The 23,603-nt window shown below is 41.9% G+C and overlaps 1 protein-coding gene across 10 annotated transcripts in view; it reads right to left on the bottom strand.

Moving 5' to 3' along the window:
* Positions 1–367: 367 nt before the first annotated feature.
* MITF (melanocyte inducing transcription factor) overlaps positions 368–23,603 on the bottom strand; it is a 112,151-nt gene continuing 88,915 nt past the window's right edge. For 6 of the 10 annotated variants that reach the window (XM_026110211.2, XM_026110196.2, XM_064519185.1 and 3 more), the window contains 8 exons: positions 19,880–20,107; positions 18,678–18,761; positions 17,169–17,264; positions 12,604–12,721; positions 9,691–9,765; positions 8,517–8,592; positions 6,790–6,937; positions 368–4,365 (listed from right to left, as the gene is read on the bottom strand). In XM_026110211.2, the coding sequence (XP_025965996.2) occupies positions 3,964–4,365; positions 6,790–6,937; positions 8,517–8,592; positions 9,691–9,765; positions 12,604–12,721; positions 17,169–17,264; positions 18,678–18,761; positions 19,880–20,107 (1,227 nt within the window). In that variant the 3' untranslated portion in view covers positions 368–3,963. The remainder of the gene's footprint in view (positions 4,366–6,789; positions 6,938–8,516; positions 8,593–9,690; positions 9,766–12,603; positions 12,722–17,168; positions 17,265–18,677; positions 18,762–19,879; positions 20,108–23,603) is intronic. The other 4 variants (XM_026110219.2, XM_026110235.2, XM_026110245.2 and 1 more) reach the window with 3 other exon arrangements.

Genomic DNA, 23,603 nt, shown 5'->3' with positions numbered 1-23,603 from the left:
TGTTTGGGATAAGGACATTTTGGGAGGAAGGACTCGGAGGGCACGAGGAAAGAGAGGACCTGGACTGCCACGTGCAGAGGTCGATTTGGGACAGCAGTGGGCTGGTTTTGGCCAGGGCTGTTTGATGGTAGGTGACCTCGCAGGAGTGACAGGCTCCCCATGGAGGCATAGGGTTCCCCAGGCCCCCCCGCAAGCAGAGGACAACGAGACAGCTCCGGGGTAACCAAAATTACGGACTTTTACTCCAGGTCAGCAACACGGACACGTCCATCACCAAGTCACAAACAGCAGCACTGCTGGGACTTCGGATACACGCACACAAAAACCAAGATCCACTTACACTGAAAACGAGTGGCTTACACAGACGTATGTGAAAAACCAAATGCTTTAATCCATCTATCAAGAACAACAGTTCAAATTATTTCATCGGATACATTAATATTGATCCATAATTTACAGTGCTATGGACCATACACAAATTATTGCTGCAGTCAACAGCAGATGAATATCAACATTACAGTACCAAGCATCATAGCAAGAGGCAGTAATTAATGTCACTTTTTCAAGAAATATAGGTATTTATACTATTATCAACATCAGCTTCCCCCCCAGTGCATTTTATGTCAAACAACATAAACGTAAGTGCATTATTTTGTGCTTTGTGCTTTCCTTGTGTACCTTCTTTTTGCTTTTACAGGTTGCAAAGTTTAATATTGCTTTGTAGGCCAAAAGCAATACGGAAGAACTTCATGGTACTCTGCACGTTCGTGTTTGTCGCGTGGTTTTGGCAAAAGTGAGTTATTAGGTACTCTACCTAGCCGGTCAGGTAAGCCACAGCCGGCCCAGTGTCAGGCGAAAGACACTGTCACCAGACAGCCGGACTGGGCAGCACTTCTGTCCATCTCACTCCACCTTGTGCGTGCCAGACCCTGCCTCAAGCTGCTGCCCCGTCCGCTGCAGTCATCCCCACGTAAAGCACCACGAAACGCAAGAAACGAGGACACCCGGAATCGGTACGGCTTCGCATTTCCAGGGATGTCCCGGCTATCATGCAAAAACATCTCCTCGCAAAAGAGAAGCAAACTTGGAGAAGGGCTGTGGCCTACGGAAACATGGGATGAGACAGCGAAGGGGCCACAGCCGAGTCGTGCGTCACCTTAGAGCAACACAACCGTTACAGGACGCACAGCGTACGGCTGCTGTGGGCCACAGCAACTTGTATCAAGAAGTCCAGCTCTTGATATAACATTATTTTTCTTGATTCTAAGTCATCTCCACACAGCATATTGCCAAAATCAGAAGTCGTGGCTGTCAGCGAGTACCAGTGGTTTCACATAAGCTTGAGAAATATTCACATACCACAGTCCAGACTCCAACTTCTGAACAGACAGCACAGGCATCAAACCAAAAACCTTATTCAGTGGTTTTCACCGTGAGCGTGCATACCCTGATCCTGTTGTACCATGCGGCAGAGCTGTCCCTCTCCAACGGGAAGGGTGACTCCACCCCGTGTTACAGCTACAAGCGTTTTACAGCCCCGGTTGTCTTCACCCGTCACCACTAACACCCTGCAGCAGCCCGCAGCTGCACGCCGGGCTTCGCACCAGCCGGGCACAGCTGCTTTGCAGAGGATCGGAGCAGAAAACGCCTCCCTGCACCGCGCCGGGCCGTGGTGCATCCGAGGGGCTCGCCCGTCCCATCCCGGGCACGGCTCCATCTCGCTTATAGCAAGGACACGATCCCAAAAGCTGCCTGGGGTGGGCTTGAGGAGAGGCATCATTATAAGCAAACTCCTGCTCTTCCTTCAAAAAAAGCAACCACCTGGCGATTGCGTCAATGCCAACGTACAACTCGCAGGTCTAGCGGACACGACAACCACGGAGAGCAGCGCCAGCAGAGACCCCGGGCACCGAAGCCGAAAGCCGCAGCCTGCCAACGCGCCGAGCCGGCACCCGCGCAGCAGGACCAGCCGCCGGCCGCCCGCGGATGCTCCCCGGGAAGCGCTCGCAGCAAAGCGCGGTCAACCTCCCCAAAGGCCACAGCAGCTCCCAGCGTCCTCAACTGCCCCATCGCTATCAAATTCACATTTCGTTTCTGAACACTGTAACTGTTGTGACCAAGGTTTCCTTGTAAAGCCTGCCAAACTGGCACTCAAGTCACTACCTGCTTTTTTTATTACATATAGTTTCCAGTGTAGCACACAGGAGAACGGGAAGCTCTTGTTTTCTCTACGTAGGCACCATGCTACACTCCAATTTCCTAGAAAAGACCACCCTAAAGCTTTCTCCTATGCCACGCTTCAGTCAGTGCTAGTCCAGGAAGACTACAACTAGAATTTAAGGCACTTCATTCTGAATGAGATATGCTTGCCTGCCACTTGCAAGTCAATTGTAGGCTGCTATTGAGAAATCCATTCAATCCGTCTAGCTCGTAACACCATACGTCACCGCTGTAAAACATCTAGGCTTGATATAATACAAGTAAAACTACTGTTATTGCATAGGACTACACTTGAGTAGATAATGCACCAAACTACTTTTACAACATTGTTGCATGTTAAAAATTAATAACATTGTTATCAAGTAACAGTTATTTGCAGATACAGTAATTTACTCTTTTTTTCTTTTTTTAATGTCAGCCCCAGTGCTGAAATAAAACACAAATTACTATGACGGGTATATTAACTACATATTTATGTTTCCAAGCATATTACTACTTTTTCTGTATCACTAAAAATAAATATGTAAGTTCAGTTTTTCTACAGAGCTGTTTTGTTTATTACCTAATCTAAATTTGTACTCTACCTTAAATGTGTTTAAAAACATTTTCAAAGTGAGACTGTAATATACAAAATATTCTCAAAATCTCTCTTAAAACACAGAACCCTGCATAAAAGCTTCCTTTCAAGTGTTTACAAAGAACGCAGAAAACTTCCAATGAGTTTTTAAAATGTCAAAAAATTGTTGCAATATTAAGTGGCAAATTCTTACAAATGAAATACAAATATATTTAAAACAAAAAGTTGAGGATAACTAAGGAATCCATGCAAATCAAAATAAACTGTACAAAGCAATTTAAAAAAAAGTAAAGCCAATTAGATATGTACAACACAATGTGCCCAGCTGATAAAATGTGTATCAATTTTTGTCCAAAGAGTGTATACCAATTTACAGTGCTCCTTCTCCATTTGTTGGCAAACCATCATTGCATGTTACAAAACAACAAAAAAACCTGAAAGAAAAACCTCGAACCATGATCGAAAGGAAAACCCAAATCAGCTCAGAGTGAAATTAAACAGCACTCTGAGAAAGAGACTCACATCTCCCTGCAATTTCTACTTCGTTTTCAGCAATAGTATCAAGAACATTTTATATCAGAATCAACACAATCGGGATGTTTCAACATTTTTTTTTGTCTGTATTCTGAGTGGAATAGTAATTTTTTTTAACACTTGTGATATAATGACCAAAGTTTGAGGGACACTGTATCTTTAAGGCAGCACTATTAAATCAACACAATTACAAAGTGGACTTTTTTGTTTTGGTTTCTTTACATTCTTTAACTTTACATTTTGTTTCCAAGTAAATAGGTTGCACAGAATTCACAATTCTGCTATGCTCCCCTCCCCGCCCGAGTAGAAACAGACTCTTCGTGTGTAATTCTATTGCTTTGAGTAGATTTGACCAGTTCAAAGTTCTTGGCGAATCCAGTTCACAGATACTGTACATATGCTGTACAATATTTTGGAGGCGTTGGTAGTTTTAAAATAGAATATACAAGCTTTTTTCACAAAAAAATCTAAAAAAAAATTCTATATATATAATATATACACACGCACACACACTAGGCTACTGATGAAGCACAAGGGGAAAAAAAAATCAAAAGAATTCTAAAAAAAGGTAAATTATTTAATCTACTGATCAAGAAACGAAGCAGTTTATGAAAGGCTGTGCCAAGTATTTGCTAACAAGGATGATCAGTGTCCTCCATGCTCACGCTGCTCCGCCTGCTACTTGTCTTCGACGCTCCGGGAGACACGGAGGAAAGTAGTGGGTCAGTTACTCCAACAGGGGAGAGAGTATCGTCCATCAGGATATCTTCCAGTTTGGATCCCATTTTTGCAGGGACACTGTAAGTGCCGGCCGGTTCAGTCACGTTTCCCAGGTTGTCACTGAACGTGATGGTGCCGTCAGTGAGATCGAGGGTGGTGGTGCACGACAGATCAGCGTGGTGCTGCATGATGTCTTGGTTGCAGTTTTCCAGGACAGGTTCTTGCTTGATGACCCGGTTCACCATATCGGGGGAGCACAGGCCCGTCGATGGGACAAGGGAGAGTCCGTGCGCCCGAGCTTGCATCTCAAGTTCCTGCCGAGAAGGATAAGGGGCAATTTAAAAGGCATGAAAGCGAAAACTCACGTTGCTTACTGCGACTTACGGTTTCCTACTAATGGACACCAACTGCTTCGTCCCTTCCCAGCACTGGCAAACCATGGTGCAAGCAATGGTCTCCTGCCTCTCCTTGTCTCCCCCACGTACTTTCACCTGAGCAATGTTCTCCTGCAGAACAGGAGGATGAACACCACCTACAAGTGGCACCTCAGAGTGAAGGTGACTGCCAAAAACACCTGCTGTTGTCGGTGACAACCCAGGAAGGCAACACGAGTGCCATGGAGACAACAAGTTTTCCCCCCTATCACTGTGCAATATTATATATATAATTTTTTTAGTGTATAAAGCCTGTCCAAATCGGTAAAAGCATGAAAAAAGTTACTACAAATGACAGCTTTGGCCATACTGCAGGCTACATTTAGAAACTGAAAAAATTGAAATAGCACAAGCATAACCTCAGTGCTTAAAAAAACACCCCACACACATGTATGAAGGCACAATATGTCCAATTGCTTCCTACTGAGACAGTGGAAGGGATATTTCCCACTCTACAGCTCTGCTAAAAATGCAGTTTGTTTCAAGCCAGAAGTCAGCCAACACTGAACGACGACACTCCTGCACTAAGAAGATCCAACCAGAAATACACAGGGAATTTATAGGAAGGCTTTAGGCTGCACATGCAGCCAGGATCCTTATAATCTGCATGACAAGTTTAAATCCCGCCTTCAAGTTTAATCATGTTATAGATGCATTTGACTAAAGACAGACAATAGAAGAACTTAAATAAGTGCCCTTTTCCAAATTCAGCAGTACAAGATATTTTGACTCTACTTATGCATTAAATTAAGCAATCACAACAGTGTTGTGATTTCCTGGATATTCTTGTCACAGAGGTTGATTAGAAGCCTCCTTCCATTTCCAAGCTAAGACAAGCAGCTCATAAGGGCACATTGCAAGATGAAGCAAGAAAATGGAACAGAAAGCATTTCTCCCACCAGCCAACACGACAGAACTAAAATACAGAGTCCCCTATTCTATGCTTAATCGGAATAAACACAAAAAAGGAAAATACAGACTTTCGGTTATTTGCCCCCAGATGTATTGTCCATTATTCAAGGATCTGGTTTTTGTGTTACTTTGATTGAAATAGGATCCAGAGCAGATGGACAGTGCAAAAGATGATGAAAGATGCTTAAGTGATCCGACCTAACTTTGAAACAGCACTGCTTGATACTGCTCTGTGGGAGAGTCACATCGCTCCGTCTCCTCCCTCTAGCAAACAGACTGCTCAACACAGCACAAAAACTGCACTGAAGCACATCCCAGACTGCTCTATTTTAAAGCCATTTACTGCCACACTTGACTCAGGTATTTCTAGCTTTATCATCTGCTTCGTGGATGACCCATGCTGCGGTTCAGGGGTCTCCAGTACCCAGCCCGGCACCACGCGACGTGCTTGCAAGACAGCCGAGCTGCGCTCGTGCCACCAGGGAGTACGGACGTGAGCACGCCTGGGACCCACGGCCCGCTCCATCACAGCCTTCGTGATACACGAACACTTGATCTTACGGACACTTCTTGAATTACCCTCATATAGGGAGAAGCTGTATATCCAGCTTATGTGTGCTCTCTTGGATAAAGCAAAGGCTGCTAGGCTGTGTAAGGCTTCCTATCCAGTTTGGGGTGGGGGCATTAATCCTACAAGCATCAAGGAACAGAGAGCAGGAGCAACCCTCGCTCCGTGGATAAAACAGCTCAATAGCCAGAGCTCTGAGCTGTCTTGCTGCCACAGCTCTTGGAGCTCGCGCGTTTGGCTTGCTCCTCTCCAACTGCTCTCCCAGACAAACCAGGGCAGGCTCGGCATTAAACATAGCTGCCAGTCACCACGATCCCTATAGGGAATTCAAGGGATGGTGCTGCAGTGTCTGGCACCAAAACTGCTCCCCTCCCCACTTCGTCCTGCGAGCAGTGTACACTCTGCACCAAAAAGCAGATGACAGGCTCCTGCAGAGTATCGAGAAGAGAGAACAGGGAAAAGATTGTGATTAACAAGTAGTCCATACATGAAGTCTCAACTCCCCGAGTGTGGCGCTACTCGATGGAAAAAAGTCTTACCATATACATCTTTATTTACTATACAGTATGGTTTGCAAAGCTATGTTGCTATAGTAGAACAAAAAAAGACCAGCTGTAAGTGCTTTTCTAGAACACTGTGTTTTTGTTTTTAACCAATATAACATATTTTTCTGCAAGAACTCTGCACACATCTCAGCACTGGTCACCATAAATTAAAACAGCGGTTCCTTCTAAGACGCATTCCTACAAACATGCTTCAGTCACACCCGTTTGCAGTTATACGCTGCAACATCAAGGGCCTTCACAGCTTATTTATCAGCAAACCTGTATTCTGAGCAGCAGGTGCCTGTTGGCATGTTCCAATTTCTTCTGCCTGTTTTCAAGTTCCTTCGTGCGTTGCTGTTCTCTTTGCAGCTTGCGGATATAGTCAACCGATGCTTTTAAAATAGTTCCCTTATTCCAGCGCATATCCCTTTGAAAGCAACACAAAAGAAGAAGTTAGGGCTCTCGGTGAGGTTTCTTTTATAATCACTACCATCACACCAGCAGCTACGATTACACCTCATGTTATATAACGCCCGGCTAATATTTCTTCTAAGTTTTTTAGGCTTTTGAAATGCGCTAGAGGGGGCCAGAGCACAGCCCGTCAGGAGGGAGGCTGCAGCAAGCAGCATCCCAGCTGGAGGGCACCGAGCCCAGCAGCAGCTCTGCGGAGCGGCCGGCTCCCCGGTGCCCTCGGAGGCAAAGCAGGTACCAACCCCTGCTCCCTGCGCTTCGGGACCAGCACCATGCTGAAGGACTGGAGCCTGGGGGCTCCTTTCACTGCCTTCTCCAAGGCTGCATGAAAAAAGCAAAAACCGACAAAACTCCAAGCAAACCACAAGACAGATGTCTCAGATATCATATAGCTAGCTATCTGGGCAGCGCCTCATTTCGGCTGGGTAATTAAAAGACTGCAAGGGAACTGGCATCCACCAAGGACCATATACGACCTGGTACTTCTGTGGAAAAAAGACCTGAGCTCCTTTAGCTCCCTGGAAGCAGTAAGGAACAGACCTCCTGGTGGCACTGTATCACAACTGGGTGATGGTGAGAAGGGAAAAGCCAAGTACAGCATCATATTTAGGTGTTTTAGACTTCTCCACACACACACAGACTTTTTAAATAAAAGCTTAGTACTGAGTATTGGATGAAAGATCCACCTGTCCTGCAGGTTGGCGATGTGCAATACTGCCTTGCCTGCTTTAGAGGAAGCCAAAGACCCTCTCAAGAGCAGTTATGGGCTGCTCCACCAGCCCCTGCCATAAAATAATGGAAATTCTCCCCAAAAGAACTTTGCTGGGCATTGATCCAGACTTAAGGGAGACTTTCAAGCTCCAGAGCAAGGGGTTTCCTTGCTACACAATCAGCGCTGGGTAAGTGTTAAGACAAGTTAGTAACAGTGAGGTTACCTGCCTTTCTGGACAATCACCACAGTCACTTGGGTAAATTATCAGTGAACACACACATGCGTGCGCACACACACAGAGCTGATACTTTTGGTTTCTTATTTTTTCTTAGAGGTAAAGGGAATATGCTGGCTTCCCAGAGGAACTGCCCTCCGTTTTCACAAAAAGAGGGATGGATTCTGTCTTGTCAAGCTACAACATCTAATAAATTTAAAGAATCGGTTAGCAAGACAAGTATCTACGTAGTTAGCTAAGTAGTGAGATTAGACTAAAGGTTCATATACTGACAACTCGACCTCCGCTAAGGCACTCATTGCTAGCATCAGGCACACCTCTGCCAAAGCACAGGGCCCTAGAAGATGCTGAGCTGCTGACTGTTTTGTGACAGAACTAAATTAAGACAAACTTAAGTTCCAAAAAAACCAAAATAAACTCCGAAACAATCTTCAAAAAAATCAAATAGAATCTTCAAGCATTTCTGCAGATACAGAGTTCTAAAATCCTACAAGAAAACTCAGAATTGTTTTATTCTATTTATTAAGATTTTTTTTTTTTTTTTTTTAATATACCTTCCTCCCACAGTCTCCTTGGACACATACTTACGGGTCATTTGACTTGGGTATCAAAGTGCCTAGTTCTTTTATACGATCATTAATATTAAATCTTCTTCTTCGTTCAACTTTAAGAAAAAAACAACACAAATGTTACAAGCAATATTCACTAAATTACAAAGTATACAGCTTTTCATTAAAGATTTTAAGAAAAAAAGACATCTTTGACACATTCACTTGAAGCTTAAAATCCAATGATGAAGCAATTTATCTTGCTCTTCCCCAAGAGAGGTTTGGTCTATACTATCAAAATGTGGGACTGTCGAAGTGTCAGAGATAAGCTGAGACACTAGAAGCAGTATGGGTGGGCTAGCACAGGGCTCCCACTGAAGTGTACAGAAAGGGTATGTTTTCCTAGAAAAAAGGCATCACAGAAATTCAGAGACACAAGATTATTTGCTCAAGGAAATCCCAAAGTGGTAAAAGGGGCAAGTTTAGTCTCATTCTTTAAGTATCCTCCTGGATGCAAAATTCTGAGGATACAAGTCAAGCTTACACACCAACCTTCCTGCATTAGGTTTACAACTTATTACCAAAGCCTATAGAAAAGGCTTCTGAATAGCTTAAGGCACAACACAGTTCCTTCTCCTAGTAGAGATATAGGATCCTTAAGTTGTCCTTTTCTATTTTAAGTCATAAAATATTCATTATTTTAAACGTTTTTTACTCAGAAATAAATTGTTTCTTAAAAAGATGAAGTTTATATTCTTATAAGTTGTCACAGAGTGCATACTGACATTTAAAGCAAGTCATGAATTGACTGCACACCTCAAATTTTAGACTAAGTTTCTTTTTTTGAGCAAAATTTTGCAAGACGAGTTTGTTAAAAGCAACTGGATCAGATATTGTTCTCAGTAATTCTACTGACAGCAACACCTATGAATGCTGACTACTATTTCAACGAGTTCCAGTAAAGAGAATGCTTCCTGGAGTTAGACCACTTGTTCGCTTTGCTTTCTGAAAAAAAACGTTTAAAATTCAATAGTAGATTTAAACCCACAGTTCAAGAGAATTTGAGATATTTGATCTCTTGTATTGTACTAGTTCATCATGTTATGCCATTACATGTAACATCCCATCCAGAGATTTAAAGCACCAACATTCCAACACTTAAACACCTAAAAAAGCCTACTAGAATTGGTGCAAATAGAGAAGGACCAACTTACTCAAGTTGTGATTGTCTTTCTTTTGCCTCTCCTTAGCCAATGCCCTTGCTTCTGACTCTGTAGGAAAAATACATGCTGTGCATGTGAATGAAGTAATTAGAATTAAAGAAATTCAAACAACATTTGCAGTTTGCAACACTTTTGCCTAGGAAGCCCAATGAGACTCGTCACACATGATTTACTATAACCATTGCAAAAAGGGCCCCAAATGTAAGCTGTGCTTCATGAAACACAGCACTGCTGCTCAGCTTTAACACTGTATATCTGCAGAGCTGCTATTCCCACGCTTCCTACATTGACTTTTGCGTCTAGAAGGTTTCTCATCGAGGCCCTGATTCAGCAAGGTACAAACCGCTGAAACCCAACATCCCCTCTCCTATGTTTATGTATGTATGTACCGCGTAGAGGCTGAACCTGAGGAGCAACATGCCTATGGCATGGCTGCCTGCACAGGATATGAAGCAGGCAGGAGTCAGAGGCCCAGCTCAGAGGAATTTGGACTATGTCCTTTTGCGGCAAGGTATGTAGATCACCGCACGACTCAAGGCATAACTTAAATGACATAATAAAAAAAGTGTTGCATTTTCCAGCTATAGCAATCGCTCTCATTATACAGGAAAAAGAAAGAAAAAAATCACTACTTTTAATAGCAATATTGTTAGAAAGCTATGCTCCCTGACCTTTCTTCATGCCAGTTGTCTCCTCAGCTCAGGACTCTTAACTTTGTTCCACACACTTATTTTTTTGGCATGCAACAGTTCAGGCAATAGCACAACTAAACTTGTTAGTTTGATTCTCCTTTGAACTTGCATTTCTCAAATAATTTTAAATATTTTCATGTTTGCTCTACACCTTTCAAGTTTTGACAAAAGGTGGGGTGAAATCATTAATCCCTTGACCTGCTGCATTCGAGTCTCAAAACCAGCAAGTGCTGGTTGTGCAGTAAGTCAGTGGGGACAAACGAACGTGACCCACTAGCACACGTTCCACTATGGAACCAACCCTCCCCTCACTCCAAGTTTCTTTCCTATATTCCTTTCTTTTTACAGATTACAGACTAATTATGTCCTGCCCAATTCAAAATCATAGGTAATAAGGGTTTCCTTTGGCATACTGGAAGCTATTTCATCTGCATACAGAGCTACCTCAATAGTGAGCAGTACCGCCAGACATACCCTTTTCTATGCTAGACTATCTACAGGGTCAAGAGAGCTTCAAAGGTTATTGCATGTCTGAATGAAACTTGGGCTTAATCTGACCTTCATTATGAAACAGATATGAGGTTTACAAGGCCCAAACTAACAGAAACTGCACTCCCATATGAGCAGGATTCCCATTAAACACTTCAGTAGCTACAGCTGACAACTCACAAGAGAAGAACCAGAAGCTTTTCTGCACTTCTGGAGATTAGACCTCAGCCTCTTAACAAAGTTTGTGGGTGGTATACAAAGCCTTTCCCACCTAAACTTCTGTCTGTCTGTAATAACAACATGCTGATTTTAAATCACTGGCTGTCAGAAAGCACTGCCAGCAGTCAAAGGGCTGGTCGGATCAATGACCAAGTGACTGATGTTAAATGGAAGTTCCTAGACTTCTCCTACATTAAATGCAATCTGCTAACACATATTCTGAGCAGCAAAAAGTTTGCCTAAATTGTTTCTTCTTATGGGTGGCTGCAGCAATTAGACATGTAACTTAGAGAAGTCCTCAGTAAGTCAAAATTGGCCTGAACTAAGACCACTTCATTCACTAATTTCCCCTCTCTTTCTGCCTTCTTTGCCCAAGTCTTTCACCACCATCTCCTGCAAATGTGCCAGCCTACACATCCTGCAAGTGGTGTGTTTAGCTTGCAGTCTAGAGCCACCTGTACGTTTTTGCAGTTGGGGCTATGAAACTGCCTGCAATGCAGGACCTTGAGTAGTCATCCTACCCTCCCACCCTCCTCTTAGTACAGTTCAAGATGCTGTTCCAGTTTTTCTAGCAGCCACAGATCACTAAGCAGTTTGGGTGCTTTCATTTGCTGCTGAACTCAAGTTTTGCAGAGTCATATAAAATGCAAATATCTGCCAGCTTAGAGATGTGGCATTTCCTCTGAGAAGCTGACACCTCAGCTATTAAAAACAGTGCTCTACTTAAACTAATTCCTGCCCAGAACCTGTTTTACAACTGAGTCAGCCTGTGAGTTTTCACAGCAGAAATCCAGAAAGGAGACAGACAAGAAAGAAGCTATGCCTCTATCAGGTCTGTGTACAGTATGATTGCCTTAATCTGACTTAAGAACAGTCATTTCTGGATCTTGAGATGAATTTGTCATCGGTTCTAGAACTGATCTCCATCGTTCATTCCACAGGCAAGCCTGCCTTTTTACCATATCCTACCTGTGGTTAGACCCTTTCATCTAGGAAAGGAGCAGAACAGCAAAAATAAAACATATCTGAAAACACTGAACTTCCCTTCTAAGCCTTTAAATAATTTAAATTCTGTATACATGTGCTTTGGCAGGGGGGTGGGGGGAGAAGGTTTATGGCTCTTCCTCCTCCCCACCCACTGCCAAGAGTTTTTCAGTGGAAAAGTTTTAGCGCTGGAAAAACTGATGTGATGAGATCTTTGGAGGACACTTCCTTTTCACCTTGATTTAAAAAACAAACATTCTCTCTCTCTCTTTCCCTCTCTACTTGGACTCAGACTATGGACACTACTTTAACTTGTCACAATGAACACACACACACATGCCCCCCCCCCCCCCCCCCCAAGACTGCATTTCAAGCTAATACATTTGCTATAAAACAGACTACAAAGCAAAAGGTAACTCTTCATCCAAATTTCCATTCCTCCCAAGAAATTACATCCAATCCTGCTTTAATTCAAAACCATTATAGCATTGCTTCAAGGTTGTATTTCAAATATATTTACCTGTGAGCTCCCTTTTTATATTAGGAAGATTAGCTGGACACGAGTTGCTGATGTTTAGCCCTGGAGGAGGCATGCTTTGGTTGCCATAAAGGTCAATCAAATTGCCAGACACAGGCAACTGGAAAAGACAAACAAGGAAAAGGATCATTTGCTTTGCCCCTTATGAAAGACTTCTACAGAAGAACGGAGTTAGCATCTGCTAAGAAACCTGTGCTCTCTTCCATGTGCAAACAAGGCTTGCGATAAGGTCAGCAAAAGTTACTCATATGCATGGGGAAAAACACCTGCACCGGGAAAATTTCTGTCCTCACTTCAAGAATGTGCAGACAGTACTTTAAATGTACAACAACTCAGACTTGCAATAAAATCTTTAGATAGAAGAGGTAGCACACTGACAATGATTACAATATTATTCCCCCTTGCTTTTTTCCAGTGAAATGTTTACATCTGAATCCCACCATTTCACTTGCACATGCATGCACATACACAAAAACCCTGAAATGGTCTGCAGAATACTCACAAGAGGAAGCCCCCAATTTTTCAGGAATATTTAAGAGTGAAAGTGCTTGGCAAATTATTACATGCTTGAAGTAGAACACTGTATTAATCAATGACATTTTTATATGACTTGAAAGCTACTTGCATAGAAAACATTTTATAAGTTTAGTTTAATTTGGCTTTTGCATAGTCTAATAAAAATACTCCAGAAGGAAGATTATTTTGGCATTGCTTCCTCAATTAATTATTCATTCTGTTACTCTCACTTAGGTGTGTTTAAGCAAACAGATTTGCGTACAAATGGATAGTATTCTAACAAGACTTACCAAAGTTATTCCTTTAAATTAAAAAGTATTTAAAGAATTTTACATTTATCCCAAGTGGATTATTTTACCTGTCCTTTTTTGTTTGCAAACTAAGTATTGAAAAGACAGTTATAAAACCAGTTTATATGTTATCTCAGTTGCAATTCTTCTAATCATCTTCACTGCAAAGATAAAACAAATCCCTTCAAGACATTGATGCTGCAGAGATCAGAGCAAGCATTAGCTTCATACATATGTAAATAACACCCGCAGAATACAATGGAGTGACTCTCAGCATGGACTATTAAATCCCTAATGACTGTCCTTGCCTGACTGAGACCTAAGAAAATTTGTCTGCTAATGCTGATAGGCACCCATTACAGCTCCAGCATCTTGAAGTCATGCTCAGATTTGTCAGGAGGCTTCTCTTGACTAGAAGGTGGCTCACAACAGAAATGAAGTCCCCAACTCAGTCTCCAAGCGACAGGGAAACATCACTGAACTGTCACCATGACCAGGCCCTCCTTGTAGCTCTTGAATGCAGTACAAGAAAAGGAACACCTGTAACAAATCTCAGGTCTCAGCTGCCCTTTACAGACTGGGGCCTGAGTTGTGATGTATCCACACTGATCTGTCACTGGGACCGCTGCCTCCCACACAGCCCTACAAGGCTGACCCTCGCATCTTCTGGCCCTCAACACAGCACTAGTGTCATACACCCTTCTGACTTGGACGTGCTTCTTCTATTCATGCTCCTAAGCATAGCGAGAGCACAAAGGACTTGTTTGTAGCCCAAGGACTTGAAGTTCAGAACCAGACACATGAAATCTCATTAGGAATTTCAGAAAGAAAGATTTTTTCAGAAACCTAGAAACTAACATTTCAAAGCCTGGGTAAAGAACTTGGGTTATAATGAAACACTGAAAACAGTCAAGGTCACCCAGCTGCTTTACTTAATCTAAGATGGAACCTGCTTGTTAAAACAGGTTTTTCATTTTTTCCAAAGGTGTTAACACAGTGCCAGATTTTCACGCAAGTAAACTGGACCTGTGTAAGCAACCAAAGGGGAAGGTAACACAGGCAGCAGCTGCTGAATGTGCACACTGGAAGTACTGCAGAAATGGCAAGCACTAGAGAAACCCGGCTAAGAGATGTACAACAATCAAAGCACCAAGGTCACAAAAAGGCGCCGCTGATGTTGCATTGACGCTAAATACGAGAGGATAAAGGCAGAAGTTTCCGTAATTCATAAGCTTTGTAGGTTTGTACGTATATGGGAATGTTTATCAAGGAACTGTTTGTCCAGCCTCTTGCTAGAAATCCATTAGTTGGATGAACTAGCCATCGTTTTCTCTAAAACAGTGCTTTACATAGTACCTAGCAATTCCATTACTAAGTCATATCCAAGTACAACACTCAGCAAACTAGTGATGGCTCTGTGACATTTTTCACCTCAAAAGCAAAGCCAGTGAACTTGTGAGCCAGCACCAAAGTTTACAAACACTTCCACAGCCTGTTTACTGCTGTAAGCCCTTTTCAATTAAGAGGTACTTGGAAACCTCCCTTAGCTTGTTCCACACACAAATCTCTGATTTTGCTTATCAATTAAGTATTGTTGACGCAAGTAACAAACTGGTCCTTTTATTCTTTGTTGGTGAGGGAACAATAGTAGCCTTTGTTGCAGCCTCAGCACAGCTATTTATAGGTTGTGACTCTTTAGACATTTCCTCTTGATTTCTTTCACCTCTACTTAGCTCAGTCTACACATATTTGTTATTTATTAGTAAACTAGTGTGCGTTTTAGGAACCAAATCGGTTCCAAAATAAAAATGTCTCCTACATCAGGTACCCTCCCCCTTTTTTTTTTTCCTTTCTTTTTCTAAACTAATCAGTGAAGTGCATGGTTCAATCTCCATCACTTCAGAAGGGCACAGATTCATTCAGTGACTGAAATATACTTTCTGCATCTAGCAGCTTAACGGTATCAGTAAGGAAGTCTTAATTCTACTACTTCATATCCTTATTTCACCATATGTAGTGGGCACTTTCTGAAAGCCTGATTAATCTAAATGAAAAGCATAACGTTGTTCCTAACTAAATGACCTGCATTGCCTGTTTTTACCGTTCAAGTTCAGAAATCATTTTCATTGCTTATAAATGGACCTGTGTCTCTTCTAAGAAAGAAACAGCTTTGGGAACTAAAGAGGAAATGATCTGATCGGAAGTCATACGTAGATGGGTAAGATTTCACAGCAAACAAACCTGGTAGTCTTCACGAGGTTTGCTGTCATGCAGCAAGCAGGAGTGATGCAGGCATACCCCAATTACTGGCTACATGGACTCCTTGTGCCACAAGGGCACAGAGTACCATTAAATGCCTTTCTGGACCCAAAGAGCCATTGCTGGAGTCCTTGTGGAAGGAGATAGGAAGAAGAGCACAAAAAAGGCCAAGTCCCATATCATCCCACGTGGATCGATCCAATGGAATATTAGAGAAAGGACTCCAGAAGAACCTCAATGCTTAATAAAAAGGGTAACTATCTTTAAAGATTCCTACTATCTTTTTCATGGGTTTTTAAATTCGCCTCTCAAATTCCAGGACAGATGTGCTTTTTGAGCCTCCTGAGACTGCAGGAGAATTCACCCGCTTTGGCAGAAGCCTGCAGTTATTTCTCACTCGAAGTGCACTGTTTAACGCGGCATGCTGGTGGGCTGTTTCCCGTGGAATTCAAAATGCCTCCAAGAGGGCTGTGGGAATCTGCTAGCGTGTAAGACTAGGTTATATGACATCAGACAATAAACCAATGCCACAAAATCTGTACTATGTGGTGAGCAGTAAACTTTGGCACTAGATAAAAAAAAGAACTAGACGCCAGCACTGGCAGACATCTACTCAGCCAGATCTAAGAGCATTTAAGCCTCAGGCAAAAAATTCACTGGAGCTACCCTCCATGAAAGATCAAAATAAGATTATGCCAGAAGTACGATTATATTAATGCTCGCAGCAATGTGAACCAGCAGACAGAAACAGCAACTCAAAGGTAACATGTGCCTTCCCTCATTCGCTCATTCTCACATCTTAAGTCTTTTCTTCTGTCACAGGCTTTGTATGTCCCCTTCTCCCCTTTTCCATTTTTAATCTACCACCTTCCTTATTTCTTTACTTTTGTTGTTTTTTGCAGGGGGAGGTTGTTGGGTTTTTTGGTACATTTTCATTTTCTACCACCTTCGTTGTTCTCTAGCTTGGGACTTGTCTCCATTTGGAAATTAAATCAGTTAGTTAAACTAAAGATATGATGTTACATCTACCTATTTTAAATAAAACATCTTTGGACTGGAGTGCTAACATATGTTCTAGCATGGCTTAAAATTGCTTACCTGCACATTACAAAGATATGGGAACTTGGGGTGCCAAAGACTCCTTCTAGGCTTTCCAAAGCTTGAGTTTAATGCCTCTGGCTATCTTTAATACTGATGGGTAGGAGCTCACTTCTGTTAGACAGTTTACTTCATTCCTCTGTCACACCAACTAACTTGACGTCAAAATAAGAGAAGCAAAATTACCTCCATCTGATGCCAGCTTGCATTTTTAAATCCATACCAACTGCATACCTTAAGCTCTTAACAAGAAAGCCTAATTAATCTCAACGGGACTATACAATAACTACTTAATTGTTAGGAGAAGTCGTCATGCTCCAGTTTTGTGTTTTCACAGGGAGAGGCAAATAGAGCAGGGCAACCAGAAGGAAAAGACCATTATACCGTATTTGCCATTTGTAGGGCAGGGTCCATCAGGCCAAGGATTTCTTCATTGTAACTTGACTCCAGGCTAATTATGTCATCTATCACATCATCCATCTGCAGAAGAAAAGGCGGATAAGGAAAATACAGTTATCATAAACAATAAAATACAGAGGCCTAACAAAGCACTTCAGCCACACACTGCTTCTCTGCAGCTCGGGCCAAAGCACAGGTGGGCTACGAATTTTTACCATACTCCAAATCATAGTCATAGTCCCCGCTGTGCAGCAAGGACAGTCAGACTATGAAAAACCTGGAGGCTTCACGATCTTATGCATTCTTCCCATCAGAAGTTACTTTGCGTTAAAACAACCATGCTCAAGTTGTTCCTCCCAAGACTGGAGGAGGGCATTGCTCCCCTTAGACCCATCCACCCTAGCAGAGGTGAATGCCCTCCCTCATGCTGCAGAGGCCCTGCTGCCTTCCCATCACCGACTACAGGACTCAAACTAGCTGCCTACGCTATTCTCGTGCATCTACTTGTGGGTTAAAAACCTGCACACAGACAGACCTGCACCGAGCAGGGCTGGAGGAGCTGACATCTGCAGGGCAAAGGCAGCAGCACCAAGGATTGCAGGTGAAAGACTCCCCTTCCACAAAAGGGGAATCCATTTGGCTGGTTTCCCCAACACGCCCTCCCAGCAAGCACCACTCAAGAGCATGATGTTAAGTGGTGCAAGCAATCTTCTTCCTGGGACTGGGCTTTATTAACATGCCTCCATAAGCTCCTGCACAGTCAGGAGAAACGGAGACCTCCAAAGCATCAGGTTAGGCGCTCTGGACTATCCCGTAGGATCGCCCATTTCTTTTCATTGCCTATAAGGAGCTTAACAACAGTAATCAGCAAAGTCAATGCCTAAAGTTGATGGTAGAAATAGCAGTAGAGGGGATTTTCACATCAGCTCAGGAAAGCATAAGCCTAGAACAAAACATCTAGAATGAGGGCAAGAAGGGGACTAACAGTTATAGCCCATATCCTAAATACTGTTACTAGGAATAAAGACATTTTGCTAAAAAAAGGAAGGATGACTACCGAAGACAAGTTACCATGGATTTATTACAACCTACTCAACTCACAATTTTAAATGCAAGTGTGATCTGTCTAGAAATGGGGCCTTGGAAACTATCCGAACAGCAACACATACATGTAGGTCTTAAAAGATGTGGTCTTGAGGAAACTGCATCAGAAAAGATATCCTGATAGGGGATCTTAAAACACGGTTGATAGGATGTTCTGCTATCACGTTACAGTTTTAGAAAAGCATCTGCCCTTTTCAGATGTTTTAAAGCATTTTTCAAGTCAACTCTGATGTGCAAGGACATGGCAGACTTACAAACCGTGACTTTGTTTTCTCAATTTTATGGTTAACTTTTTAAAGACATTACAGGGTAAGTTTACTATTTAGCGTAATTTCAAAGAAACATTATTAAAAAAGGGTTCTGTGCTCCAACTCCTGTGTCATCCAGTACCTGCATGCATGATGCTCGTGAGTGTGTATTCAGAGCCGGGCACTCATTCTCAACCCTGCTTTGCTCTTCAAATTTATAAAATCCCTGCAGAAATAAAAAGGAAAAAAAAAAAAAAAAAAAGCAAAGCATGGATCTGAGTTCACGGCACAGTCTGAGTCCCAAAAGGAGCATAACTGAAACAGTGTCATGCACACACGTGCCTGATGACACAGCAAAGTGAAGCTGTAAATACCCTGAGAAAAAGCATTTGGGCACAGCTGGGAATCAGAGGATGGGACTATTTGATTTTCATTTCTTTTGAAGCTATAGAGCACAAACAACTTCTCCTGCATGTGTAAAACCCATTCTATAATAACTGTTGCTCAAACTAAGTTTGATAAAAGCTTCCTCCCAGAGTGCATCTGTTTTTGTATTAAAAAGGTGGCATGAAGGCAGGCGGGGGAGGAAGGGGAAGCTTTACAATCATCTCTAATTTGTCAAGTTGCAAAATGTTAACCTCGTGAGTCTTACTCTTGTTAGCATCGTTCAAATAACCTCCCCTCTGCATCTCAGCACACATCCTCATAACATCCAATTAAATTTTTGCTGGAAATAGTAAGACAAAACTGCAAAGGACTTCTACCTATAAGCTAGTGAGGTCTTCATTCACAACACTGGGCTCCTCCTGAAACAGCGCTCAGTAAGATTTTATGATATATTAGCTGGGACAATCTGGAGTTTTGGCTAAGCAGACTCACTCAAGTTTTACTGTAAAAATATCTAGAAGTCTAAAATATCTCAAAAAGCTTTGTGTTTTTCAATTATTTTTGTTATGCTCTTTGCTCTTTATACACCAAATGAGCCATAAATAACCTATTCCAGAAAGCTACAGAACACAAGACTGCTTTATAGTCTCCAAAGGTCAATTATTCATTGTGTGCATTGAGCAAGCAAAAGAAAAGTTTTAATAGGCATAAACTAGCTAAAATAGTTCAAAAAAAGAAGTTACTGGGACAAGAGTTTTTTGGCCCAAATATTCTATGCAAATATATAATTATCGGGCAGACACAGAGGTAGCAAATGCATTTTCAAAGTCAAAGGCTGAGAAAAGAACATAAACTTAACATCCTAACAAGGAGCAAATCTGGTTGAAAATTATTAATAGAAAGAAAGTGGAGACTGCAATTCCATTTTAAAGAATATACACAGTGGGAGCATATTACCTCTTTTTCACAGTTGGAGTTGAGGGTGAGCATAGCCATTGGACTGTTGGGTGCACTGCTTCCCGTTCCAGGTGGCATGACATGATCCCCCGGCTGGTTTGGACAGGGCAAGCTCAGAGCTTGGTTGGCATGTTTATTTGCTAGAGTGGTAGAGAGGTACTGCTTTACCTGCTGCCGCTGGGCTTGCTGAATATGGTACTTGGTTGGGTTCTCAAGGTGAGTCTGCACCTGAAAGTACAGGATTTAAAAAAAGTGCTTCATTGTTTCACGACGTCATTGAAAGTGCTATCAATGCGACGTATACATTTGTGACATGCATATTAGCTAAGCGTTTGACTCAAAGTACAAATCCGTGCACCTCCAAGGAAGTCAACGGTGCTTCAACAATTCACATTGGGTAGCAAGAAAACCAGTTTATGAGCTAGTGTTTCCACAACCAACTTCTTAATCACAAAACAAGAAGTTCTATTTATTTTTCTACAACCAGATTTTTCACTTAAAACCAATACTCAAGTTTTCCAATTTACACAGATACTTCCAAACAAATGTTCTCCGACCTTAAGCTACACGACATTTAGTTTTCACTGAAATATGGAGAAATAAGTTGCACAGCAGGATTCTTTTTTACTTGTTAATAACTACCAATTAAAGCCAAATAGTATAGATTGCTATCCCATATCAGACGTCAAGTAAGAGGTAGACTAAAAGGTTAGGTGGATTTTAGTTAAAAGTAACACGTTATTTAAAGAACAAATACACCATTTTTGCCTCCAAAATATTTATATCTTTGATATATGCGGCCTAAACCATACACAAATAAGACAGCCTGTTTAAAAACACATTACGCAAATAAGATGCAAGAAAAGTTTCAATTCAGACCAACCAATGTTGTCATAATTTGCAATTTTGATATTTAAGATAAGCTTTTCAGGACTACTAGATTTTTTTTTTAAATACACCAAATATGAAGAACCTTATTGAATGATTTGTGTGCATCCGGAATAAGCACTAGAAGAAAGGCAATTTTTTCCCCGCAAATTTTCACCGCACCTCAGAAAGCTTTTTGCCACCTTCGACCGTTAGCTCTTATCAGAGAACAGCAAAAAAACAAAAATACAACAACACTGAGAAGCTTGTTCTTTTTAAACAGTTCTGTTAAAGTGACTCTTACTGCAGTTACAAGTGACTCCACTTATTTTTGTGGAAAAAAAATAAATAAAACATACCAGATTCCACGCAGATAAAAAGGATTTCCAGGGTACCATAAGCCTTTTTAGCAACAAGTTTTAAAAAATATATATATATTTTACAGTAAAAACTCACCTGATAATGATTATACTCAAGCATTTCCAGCATAATACTTATAGGTTGTGAGAGAAGTGACTGAAATATCCTTAGTTTTATGCAATTCCAGTTGGGAGAGATTCACATATGGAAGCACCATAAACAAGCTACCCCAAAACAGCAGAAAAAATCTGAATGCCACTGCCAAGACTTATAGTAACCTAGGCTAATTAGCTACGCATGTAGAGAAACAAACAGTTCACACAGGGGCTCTTCTTGGAAGCTATGCAAGTTTAGCCCTAAGTATTGGTATTATTTTTCCCCCCCGGCTTTGACGTCATGTTTTCTCATAAACATAAAAGGACCTTTTAAGTGATGGGCTATCAAAGTCAGATTGACAGTTAGCTCAAGGCTAATTCGCTATTCATCTTTCGTTCCAGTCATACTAACAGACAATGGTATTTTTCTTTAGCAATAAGGTTAAAAGTTTTTAAGTACAGAGTAAGGAATAACTGAAATATCCTGCAAGCCTAACGCACTATCATTGCAGTGGGGTGCACTGAGTAAATCCATAGGGCTCTGCAGCCTCATCTCCGGCTCCTGGTCGTTGGCACACCAAAGACCCTTCTTCCCAGGCACGGCATCAGAAGTTGCCCAACTTATTGTCCAACGTCTCTGCTGCACAGAGAAGCACGCTCAGGATACTGTTTCCAGGGAGCCTAATTTGTGATTTGTTGCACTATTACAACGGATCTCTATAGTGTATCGTGATGTGTTTAAGTATAGCACTCGCTTTGTCAGGCCCAAACTGTGCAGTTTTACTGTCACCAGTAGTTAAGAGCAGTTCTGCTGCCCCAACAAATCTATTTTTCACTTAGATTTTCATCTTCCAAGTAGACAGAGTCATCAGTAAACAAGTTAATTTTCTTATCTCTTATCTTTAAACATACATTGTTTTAAAAACAAGCCCTATTTGTCTGACAGACTTTGCACAGGCTTTTCCCTTCCCAGGCATCAGATACCACTCCCATCCTTCAACCTCACTAGTCCATTGGAGTTGGGGTGACTTGGCATGGAACAAGGCTCTTCTGTCTGCATCCACCACTTATCCGTCCTCCATACTCCTAGGAGAGAGACCCAGCAAAATGCAGTTTTGTATCAGTGAAGATCTGGACCTGGGCAATTATTCCTTACTCGAAGCTAACGATGGACTGACAGGAGACTGCCTTCCCTATCTGCGTTTGCTATGCAAATGCCTCTTGGGTCCACAGGTCCCTGCTTCACCCATTGTGTATCAGGCAAACTACCTTTTCCCTTACCTTCTCGCACTCAAGGTCAGGAGAGAAGAACTAAGATTTTGGCATGAGAAAGGCCCAAAGAGGGAAGTAACAGTAACAAAGCTCCCACTGAAAGGCTAAAGCTAAGATTTGGCATGTGCAGCCTAACAAACAGATCTATGCTGACCTTTTAGAAGAGTTCGTCATTTGGCTGTACTATCTCCACACACAGTCCTTGTTGAATGAATTTTAAGACTGATGATAGCAGAACTTGCAAAATACTTGTGCATTTATCAGCATAATTTATAGATTTATTAATATCCAGAACAGATTTCACTACACATCAAGTTTTGAAACACTTACAGCCTATGTGACATAGGATTTTTGTTGGCAAAAAAATACTCTTCTCAATAGGATGCACTTTCCCCAAGAACTTCTTGCATCATCTTACAATACCATATTTTATCTTATTTTACATTCTTTTCTAGCTTATGAAGCTACTCCATGACAGAATCGCTCTCTCTTTTTCTGTTTTTAAATGGGCCATGTTGCCCTCTGTACACCAGGGAAGGCAAGGAAAAAAAAGTCATGAATCTGAAGCAAAGCTTCTGAACCTTCTCAGTCACCAAAGGAAGGCATCTCCTTTTAAACTGCATCAGATATTAGGGCATCATTTAGTAACAGTGTCATACAAATAAAATCCTGCCTCCAAGTATACAAAGTTCTTGACAGAAAAGCAAGAATAGCACAAAAACGTCAGGTTCTTTAGTTAGAACATATTAGGCCAACCACTGAAGACTTCTTCCCATCAGAAACTGGGAAGACATTAGATTGCCTTTGTGGAAAACTTTCCAGAAGAATGTCATCACCATATACTACATATGCACTGTTCTCCAAGGACATTTAACTGGACTTGAGAGGATGACAAAAGATCAGTGGTCAGGAGGACACACAGAACTGCCTTTTCTGTCTTTAGACTGCTCTGAAATGATGCAAAGGAGAGGTTCAGGGACTGACCATTTCCTTTGAATCTGTAACGGATCAAATACTTCCCCACATTAGAATACAAAAACATCCAAGCTGTCTCCAAAGAGTCCCACAAGGCTGTTGCACAACTCTTCCACCTCCGCGTGTCAGCGTAACAAGGGCAGGAGATCCCACAG

This window comes from Dromaius novaehollandiae, chromosome 12 (genome assembly GCF_036370855.1).
Source record: "Dromaius novaehollandiae isolate bDroNov1 chromosome 12, bDroNov1.hap1, whole genome shotgun sequence".
Lineage (NCBI taxonomy): Eukaryota > Metazoa > Chordata > Aves > Casuariiformes > Dromaiidae > Dromaius > Dromaius novaehollandiae.
Note: the sequence above shows the minus strand (reverse complement) of the source record. Positions and strands in the feature narration are given on the sequence as shown.